Here is an 8,912-nt window from a genome sequence, read left to right as displayed (position 1 = left end):
CAGCTGTGCGTTCATCGAGATATGAAGCACAGAAAGAAGCAAGAAGCTAGAACTCTTGCACATCTTTCTTGCTCTCCAAACTTCCCGCGTGCTTCATATCTCAATGAACGCACGCTGACGTATGAACCAATTGTTAATGAGCATTTAGAGATTGTGACTTATTCAACTTATTCCTCAACCAAGTAAAGTGGCCAGCTTAAACTTTTTATTTTCAGTTTGCCATGATGACTCAAGTCTCAACTTCACACAGATGATTTGGACACTCAATTAGCACTCTATCAATGAAAATTCATCCAAGTAAAGAGGAATTTTTTTCGCACCGAAAAAATTTTATAGTACAGATGTCTCCATATTTGCCTTTTATTATCAATTCATACCGGAGGCACCTCATTTATTCCGCTTCCTTCCTTTTAACTCTATAAGCAATTTTCTGACGCGTTTTAAATGAGAAAACGTTGGTGAGGAAGTCCTCATGTGATTATAACTGAGGTGAGTAAGGTTTCAGCGATCGTGGCTGGCGTGTGCTGTTTAGACGAAATATTTCTCGCTGCGATCACAGATAACCTATAAGAAAAAAGGAAACGAATACAGAGTTATGTCGAAAACAAATTTTACGTCAGGTGGAATACAAACGAAAACATTCGGGGAACGGCTATGTTCCCCCTCGCTGGTGGGTGGGTTAAAGCAAGAAACACTTCCTTTCGCAGCAGTTAACATTCTCCTCGCCATCACGGCATTTGTTGGGAATTCTCTCATCCTGGTTGCCCTTCACAAGGAATCTTCACTCCATCCGCCATCCAAACTCTTGTATCGTTGTTTGGCGACAACTGACCTGACGAGTTGTCTTGTTACGCAACTTCCTCACGCTACTCTCTGGATGTACGTGGATGGTGAACTGTGGAGTCTTTGTCTATTCGCATATGACGCAGGCCACATCACAGGCTATGCCTTGTGTTTGGTGTCTTTGTTGACGATAACGGCCATAAGTGTGGACAGACTTCTCGCCCTGTTGTTGGGGCTAAGATACAAACAAATTGTTACTTTGAAGCGCACATATATTACTGTAGTTACCTTTTGGGTTGTATCTTTCGTCGCTGCTTTGTGCTTCATTTTAAACTACCATATAACATTATGGTATGGCCGTATAATAATACCTTCATGCCTTGTTATCTCGGTTGCCTCGTACAGCAAGATTTTCCACACACTCAGTCAACATCAGGCTAAAATACACGATCCTGTTCAACAACATCCGCGGCTACCAAATGCACTTAACATGGCGAGATACAGAAAGGCAGTGAACGGTGCACTGTGGGTGCAGTTAGCAATAGTTGTTTGTTATTTGCCATATTGTTTGGTGGAAATTGTGATCACCCGTAGCAAAACATATTCATCACACTTGGTCGTCTTGTGGGAAATAGCAATTATCTTAATTTACTTCAACTCAACATTAAATCCGTTTCTTTACTGCTGGAAGATTAGTGAGGTGAGACAAGCAGTGAAGCAGACAATCAGACAAGAACTTTGTTGTCCATGGAGTTAGATCTCTCTTGAGCTAAAATTTGATTGAATACTCTTAAAGCTGACTCAAAAAGTCACAGTTATTATTACGGATATGTTATCGAACAGGAAGAACTAGAAACGTTGCATGAGCTGTTGTCTATATTCTTTATTTCTACAGTAACAATTTATCCACAGCCCACGGTCAGACTAGTCTCGGATTAAAAAAAAAGGAAAATACGTTTCTTGCTATCATGCTTATAATTGGCTTTGACGCCATTTTACCTTACGAACCGTTCATAAGTCTTGTTAGAGACTCGAATTCGTTTTGATGTTTGAAAAAGTCTATAATGTATGCTTGTCAATTTGTAAAGATACTTTTATAACTATGCAAGCGTAGGATATAGAATTAACCATTTCAGGCCATTACTGAGAGAATTCTCTCAGAGATCGATCGTTTCTTCCTGAAATTAAAGATTGCATTTAATTGTATACCCCTAGCTGTCAAAAACGTTTGGCCTAACAGAACGGAGTTTTATGTTTTGTTGCAAAATAATAATAGTAGCTCAAATTTCCTGTCGAAGAATTCATACCTAGTCATGCCTTGATTGAACTTTGTCAATGAAACAACTCGAAGTTGTGTTATTTACTTTTATTTAGTAAGACACCCAGCCTCTATTTTGTGACATTTAAGGATGAACAGCAAGAACCATATGTTTCCAAGTACTATTGATTCTCAGTCTTCGAATTCTGACAGAAAAACTTCCCTTAATTTGACTTGTCTTTATTTTTTTTTCCGATTGTTTTGTGGAGCTTTTTTCGAGTCAAGAATTTGCCAATTTCCAGAGAGAGAAGCTGAACAGTTAATTATCGGCCCTCTTCAGGTTTTCATTTAAAAAGTGATTGAAAAGAGTTTTAATATCGTATTGTCAAATGACAATATAATCGATGTTCAAATGTTTACCATATTAGTTAACACTATTGTTAATTTGTTAAGTGTTGGCAGGTGCCCACATATTGGTGATTGTTACTGAGTAGCAGTCGCTACTCTGAATAATTAGAGAAAATTCACTAAAAATTTTGGGCGAAGCAATTCGTTCTCAGTCTTCGCTGAATTCCAACCAACTCATATCATAATAAAGGGGGTAAATTTCTAAAGAAACAGTGGTGCTACGTCGGTGGGAGAGTATGACAGGGTAATTTAGAGTTAACAACTGAGTTGAAAACGTAAATTAACCACTGTAAAGAATTGAAAGGCTGACGTTTCGAGCGTTAGCCCTTCGTCAGAGCAATTGTATTTTCGTAGTCAGGATAATTGGTTATAGCGCTTCGATTCGCTGTCTTTCATATAGAAATAAAGAATATCAACAACAGCTTTCACGACGATTTCAATGAGTCACTTATTTCTCCCTTCTTGAAAAATATCCTTCGAGCCTTCTTAAATAATAACTCAACTTTGACTGTCCGCGGATTCTCAATATTTTATAACGTACCCTCTTAATTTTCATATGATTCGAAACCGCTCGTAGAAAGCAAGTGCTTGTCTGATGCGGATGCGTAGTTGCGACCAGCCTTTTAATATTTTACTACACTTTAAAAAAAGAGTTTTTTTCTTCCGTGTAAGATAACTGAGTTGGCTCTCTTCCACTAGCCTTGTTTCTTTTCGTCGGAAATAATCCGAAAGCAGACCGGGTTTATAGCGTGGTAATCGTCTGGTGATTTTGCACCACGTCATGTAAAGTAGCCATTAAAACGACGCGAAAATGAATGGGTGGATTACAACGATATAGGTTTGAATAACATTTCGCTCGAGACTGTCTCGCTTGTTTGGGTTCCTACAATTACTGACCATATTTCATAATTTCAAGCTTTGTGTAAGAGTTAGACTGGCTGACTTTTTCAAAAATCCTCCTGGTCTTTTATAGAGGTATTTCATTGACTATTATACTTGTCCAATGCTACTTAGAGAAAACCAACCACCCAGAGTTAACAGAAAAGCAATGATCCGATTACTGAAAATAGGTAGAACAGCTGAACAGGAAGAAGACCTGAGGCGTTTATGTTAACCACGCACTAAACCGTTCTGTTTTGTAACCATAGTTACAGCACCTTAAACACTTCTCTAGAGGGGAGCAAAAAATATTTCACTCCTGACACATCCGAACACAGTATCGAGTACGACAAGCATTTTGTCTGTCAGATGGTAAGAAAAATATTTGTGAGTTACTTATGGATATTTAGCTCAAATAAATTGCACTTGAATCTGTTTCAGCAAGTTAAAAGACAAACAAGTTTAAGCTAAAAACCGTAAACTCCGTTCATTAGAGTGATGTGTTCAGTCTTCGTCTGTACCGATGCTTTAGAAAAGATTATGGCTTATTAAATGGTAAAAGCAGAAATAGCTAAGAAATAAATGATGAACAACTGCGTAGCCTTTATGAGCATTTAAATTTATAAAGAAACAGAAAGTTTAATAATTTGTGACGACTTTAAATGCTCACGATCATGATTCTTAACTTGGAGTTATAATTTTTAATTCATAGCAATGCAGTTCAAGTCTTTCCTTGAAGCTATCATCGGCAATATCTATATTCTTCTTGGAATAACCCTTCCACCGTGTTTTTGTTGCACTGGTGAGTATAACTACACTATTATTAAATTTCTTGAGTTTCATTTTTCTGGCGCTGCTCCCTCGAATCTATTAGAAGAACTAGGCCACCGGCGAACAATGTAAACAATCTTTAAGCAAATACTTATTTTTCTAACTCAAAATGTCTCCTTTACAATCTATAAATCTCCTTTTCCTTCACCGTATTTGAAAAAAGCCCTCAATTAATTTCGTGGTAATTAACGCCATGAAAATTATTAATTTTTCAGATATTTTTTTCGTAACATACACCCTTTACACTGGTTAGCTCATCTACATAGCTCTGTTTTAATCATTAAAACCTCCTGTTAGAATTGAAGTATAAAAAGATGAAAATATCCTATAAAGGTTTTCATGCGGTAAGTTGGCAAAATAGCGTGCTTTAATGTGTTACTTTACCAATTGACAATAAGAAATTTTGTACGAGTAAGCGATAACAGGACGAGTAATTCCATTCGTTTTGCTTTCTCTAGGTGACGATTGTCGAAACATTATATTTAGGAACCCAATACAAAACATGGCCATGAAGGATCGTGTGATCTGGAGTGCAGAGGTGCCCAATGAGGGAAGCTGCAGAGTGATGTGTTATATGGAGCCTGATTGTGTGTCCATTAATGTTGGACCTGTAGAAGGAGGAGACCAAAAATGCGAGTTGAACAACGCCACCGAGGAAAACCATGCTCCATTTCTTCTTGTGAATAAACCAGGCTTCATATATCTTGCAATCGAGGTATAAATTTCACATTTTTGCCAACCTGAGGGGAGTCAGACACATGATTTATTTTCATCTCAGGTCAAAGTGATCTTATTCTTGATTCTTGTCTAATGGGAAAGCTACAAGAGCTTTATTTTGTTATTGATCAGAGGAGGTTGTTCATTTCTTGGCGCTAAAATGATTTTATTCTTGACGTAAGGAAAAGTTTCACGAAGTTTACTTTATTTTTACCAACAGAATCCCTGCAATAGCAGTCCATGTTTGAACAATGGCACCTGTCAAGCTGGATTCACCAGTAAAGGTTTTCGTTGTGTTTGTCGTCATGGATTTAGTGGAGAAAACTGCCAATTGCAAGGTAGCATAAACTGCGTTTTTGTTCACTAATCCTCCTGGGTTAAATGAACCACTGAAGTTTGGGTAATTTACTGACTGCTTTTAAAATCTGGTAACAGAAGTAGATTTAAACTCATTCGTAAATTGATAATTGTAGAGTATTTAGAATTGATTGAAATTTTATTCCTTGGACGAGTATCTAGTGTGCGCGGTATCGAATCCTACAATTTTCTCATATATTCATAGGCCTGAAAAAAAATTGTGCTGAAATTTACAAAGCTGGGGAAAGAAGAGATGGTATGTACACCATAAAACCTGATAACTTACTTGCCTTTGATGTATTCTGTGACCAAACAACGGAGGGTGGAGGATGGACTGTGTTCCAGAGGAGACTGGACGGCTCGGTTGATTTCTACCGCCTCTGGAACGACTACAAACATGGCTTTGGTGACCTATGTGGTGAGTTTTGGCTCGGATTGGACAAGATTCACCGCCTAACCTCTGGCGTTAACAATGTGCTGCGTGTAGACTTGGGAGACTTTGAAGGAAAAAATACTTATGCTGAGTATGAAAAGTTTGGTGTTATGGGTGAGAATGACAAGTACAAGCTGATCCTTGGTTCTTATTCAGGTAGAACTGTCATTTCGTCTCTTCTATCTAGTCATGCTAAGAACGGGAGGGGGGAGAGGAGAGTACTAAGTGACGTAAATATGCTTAAACTCTTTTACATCAATAGCTTTGGAAGACAAAAAAGTAACCTCAGCTCATCGATATGCAATCCTGGACAGCGCATAGGTATTCGCCGGTGGATGATGCGCAGTTAATCTGACGAGCTAGTCCAACTCTGAGGAGTGTCTCGGCGAATATATTTATTGTAATTATCATATTGAGCATTTTAATCCCTTGAATCTTCGACAAGAATAATAGATATTACTAAGAATGCTTTTAATCCATATCATTATTGTTGAAGTATACTTATCTGACATTTCAAGATTTGTTCTGTCTTATGAACGGCTCATTGTTGGTCAAACGTAATACTCATAGTGCGGCTCATTTTGTCAGGAAATTCTGGTGACTCTCTTGCTTTCCATCGCGGTATGCCATTCACCACTAGAGATCAAGAGAATGACGATCATGTGGATCACAACTGCGCCATTAAGTTCAAAGGAGCCTGGTGGTACCGTTGGTGTCACCGCTCAAATCTCAATGGCTTGTATCTTAATGGAAATCACTCCTCCTATGCTGATGGAGTGAACTGGAAAGACTGGAAAGGTTATCATTACTCCCTAAAGAAAACCGAGATGAAAATTAGACCAGTGGGTTTCTGAACTGTCATGATTATGGCACAACAATGAAACAGTGCCAACTTAACTGTAACGGCTGCCACGCCTTTGCTACCGGACATTGATTTGTTATAAGTTTGTTTCGTGTTAAACGTGTTAAACCGCAATAGTGACGTTACTGTTTGCCCATTAGGGACGTGATCTTTAAGTTCCACCCAGAACCGCATTTTAGTTAGTTATCTTGCGTTGGACTAACGATAAGACGTGTTTAACGAAAGGCGCCCTTTTGCCCACCTTATCTTGAAGTTCGTTTTGGTCAAAATTTTTACAAGCGGGACTGTTATGTAAGTGCTTATGTTCCTTCTCTTCGTACTTGTTTAAACATCTAGTCTTTCGGTAATTTCGCCCAGTTTTTTATACCAGTTTCTTTGCAACCTTGTAACACGTGGCTTACGTTGTTCATGCTTTGTTAGGAAGCTGCTCGTTTTTCCCACTCGGTTATTAGTTTTGTTAGAATTCGTTTGCAAGCCCTTCTCCTTTATCCTTGAAGATAGTCTTTTGTGAGTTTGTTTCAGAGTTTAAGCTAGTCTTTTGAGATCTTTCCTTTATATCGGAATGATTGGAATGTTGGTCCGTATCTTAGAATTTAGCTCAGCTTCTTCCTTATAATTTCATATTTCAGTTTACGATGAGTACTTGGATACCTCGACTACGCTAATAAAACGATTCAAATCTTTTCCGCACAATATATCCTCGCTTCATAGTGCGTCTTCACTAGCGAAACTCATAGTTGTCGTTGAAATTTGCTTCGTTTGTGTCGGCCGCTACATTAGCAGAAAAAAAACGAGTGTCTCGATCAAGTATATTCAGCATTAACCAATCACTCTTAAATTGGAGCTTAGCGAAACGTTGTTCAGGATTTTTCTTGCTTCTTTGTGCGTGTTTTTCAAAATGGAAATAGTTGATTCTGTAAAATCAGCCAGCTAACCAGTAATAATAATCATCATAATAGTAATAATAAATTAATATATATAGCGGTACATACGAAAAGCTCCTTATCATAGTTGGAAATTGACCGTTAATCACAAGTAGCTCTGAAAAAGAAACCAATGGACTCAATTCAAGGTTTATGGGTGAGACATTATATAGCCTGAGGACAGCGGCTGAAAAGACCCTAAAAATTTTAGTTGGGTCTTGGGTATTTACAAGAGTTATCCTAGAATCGCAGTGGCTCGTATCATCATGGCCATTAGGACTCCTATGCTCCTTCTATCTCGGTTATACAAGTTTTGATTCTTTAAATTTTTGACTCGTATTTTTACTTGACGGAACTCAAAGCGATCAGAGAGCCTTCATTTTTTTCAGAAGAGTAAACCCAGTCGCTCATTCAGTTCTAGTTCCATTTGATTTCTATAACGAAACCCCAAACAATTACCGAATGTTTTGACCCTAAAGAACGCTATCAGAAAAACAAATGTTTCAAGTTTTGTTTTCAAGTGTACAATAGGATGCGGTAACGTAATGTCGATGATTCTAATGCTTCATGTTTTGCTTTTATTTGTATTTTCTTAGCTTTCGTTAAAGTAAATACCTTGCACTGTTATTGATATTGATAGGATGAGTAGGTGAAATTTCTTTTGTTTTATTCCCACTAGCCTCGAGCCATGTTAGAATTTTAATATCGAAAGTGGCCTCTTAGATAACTTGTGATCATTGGTTTGCAGGCTACAAGAAGACTCTTTACAGCTTTGTTTACTTATAATTGATTAAAATCTTTATTACATTAAAGTTTTGAATTTTTCACAATTTGAATACGATGGGGAACGAAATCAAAAAACCGACACCGTTCTTTTGGCTCGTTCTGCGGCTATGGCGTCCAACTCGTGTAGATTTTTAATTTAGACGTGAGTTCGTCCATATCTTTAGGTGCACGCCCCAGGTGCTGAAGAATCTGGAGTAGTTTTCCACCATCCACGCTCTGACTCATGGATCTAGTGACAAAAAGAAATTTGTTAGTGACAGGCTCAAACGGTTCGTCTTCGTTTCACCATTTACACCCTAACATCAGGATGCATATTCTCCATTCTGCCCTCTATACATTTCCTAAGCTGATGACAGGGAGAATTCGTTTAACAATCAAGAGTTTCTTGAGTTGGTGATCATTTACTTTCCGTGACCTTAATGTTTGATTCAGGGGCAATAATGTGAGGAAAAATTAACTTCTAGTCATTCTACAAGATCAGCACGGATTCAATGAAAGCCGATTACCTGCGGTGTTTCTCCGCATATAAAACCTCTTACCGCCGTCTGTTTAGCCTACGACCTGGCTCTTGTGTTTGGGCTTTGGGTTTAAAACCTATCAGATGCCAGTCGTAAAACGTATGCTCGGATGTGATGTAGCAGTATCATCCAGTAACTGGAAGTACAATAATCGGAA

The 8,912-nt window shown here is 38.1% G+C and overlaps 2 protein-coding genes across 2 annotated transcripts; both read left to right on the top strand.

Moving 5' to 3' along the window:
• The first annotated feature begins 468 nt into the window (after window positions 1–468).
• LOC149037461 (melanocyte-stimulating hormone receptor-like) lies at window positions 469–2,870 on the top strand. Its single transcript, XM_089186462.1, has one exon. The coding sequence runs from the start codon at window positions 596–598 to the stop codon at window positions 1,538–1,540; it is 945 nt and encodes a 314-aa protein (XP_089042588.1). The 5' UTR covers window positions 469–595; the 3' UTR covers window positions 1,541–2,870.
• A 729-nt stretch (window positions 2,871–3,599) lies between these two features.
• On the top strand, window positions 3,600–8,289 carry LOC113665733 (microfibril-associated glycoprotein 4-like). Its single transcript, XM_089188530.1, has 6 exons — window positions 3,600–3,700; window positions 4,041–4,130; window positions 4,618–4,874; window positions 5,097–5,214; window positions 5,439–5,822; window positions 6,255–8,289. The coding sequence occupies exons 2-6, from the start codon at window positions 4,043–4,045 to the stop codon at window positions 6,518–6,520; spliced, it is 1,113 nt and encodes a 370-aa protein (XP_089044656.1). The 5' UTR covers window positions 3,600–3,700; window positions 4,041–4,042; the 3' UTR covers window positions 6,521–8,289.
• The last annotated feature ends 623 nt before the right edge of the window (window positions 8,290–8,912 follow it).

Source organism: Pocillopora damicornis, chromosome 11 (assembly GCF_964200805.1).
Source record: "Pocillopora damicornis chromosome 11, jaPocDami1.2, whole genome shotgun sequence".
Taxonomy (NCBI): domain Eukaryota; kingdom Metazoa; phylum Cnidaria; class Anthozoa; order Scleractinia; family Pocilloporidae; genus Pocillopora; species Pocillopora damicornis.
The sequence above is the reverse complement of the archived record's forward strand: the minus strand, read 5'-3'. Positions and strand labels throughout refer to the sequence as shown.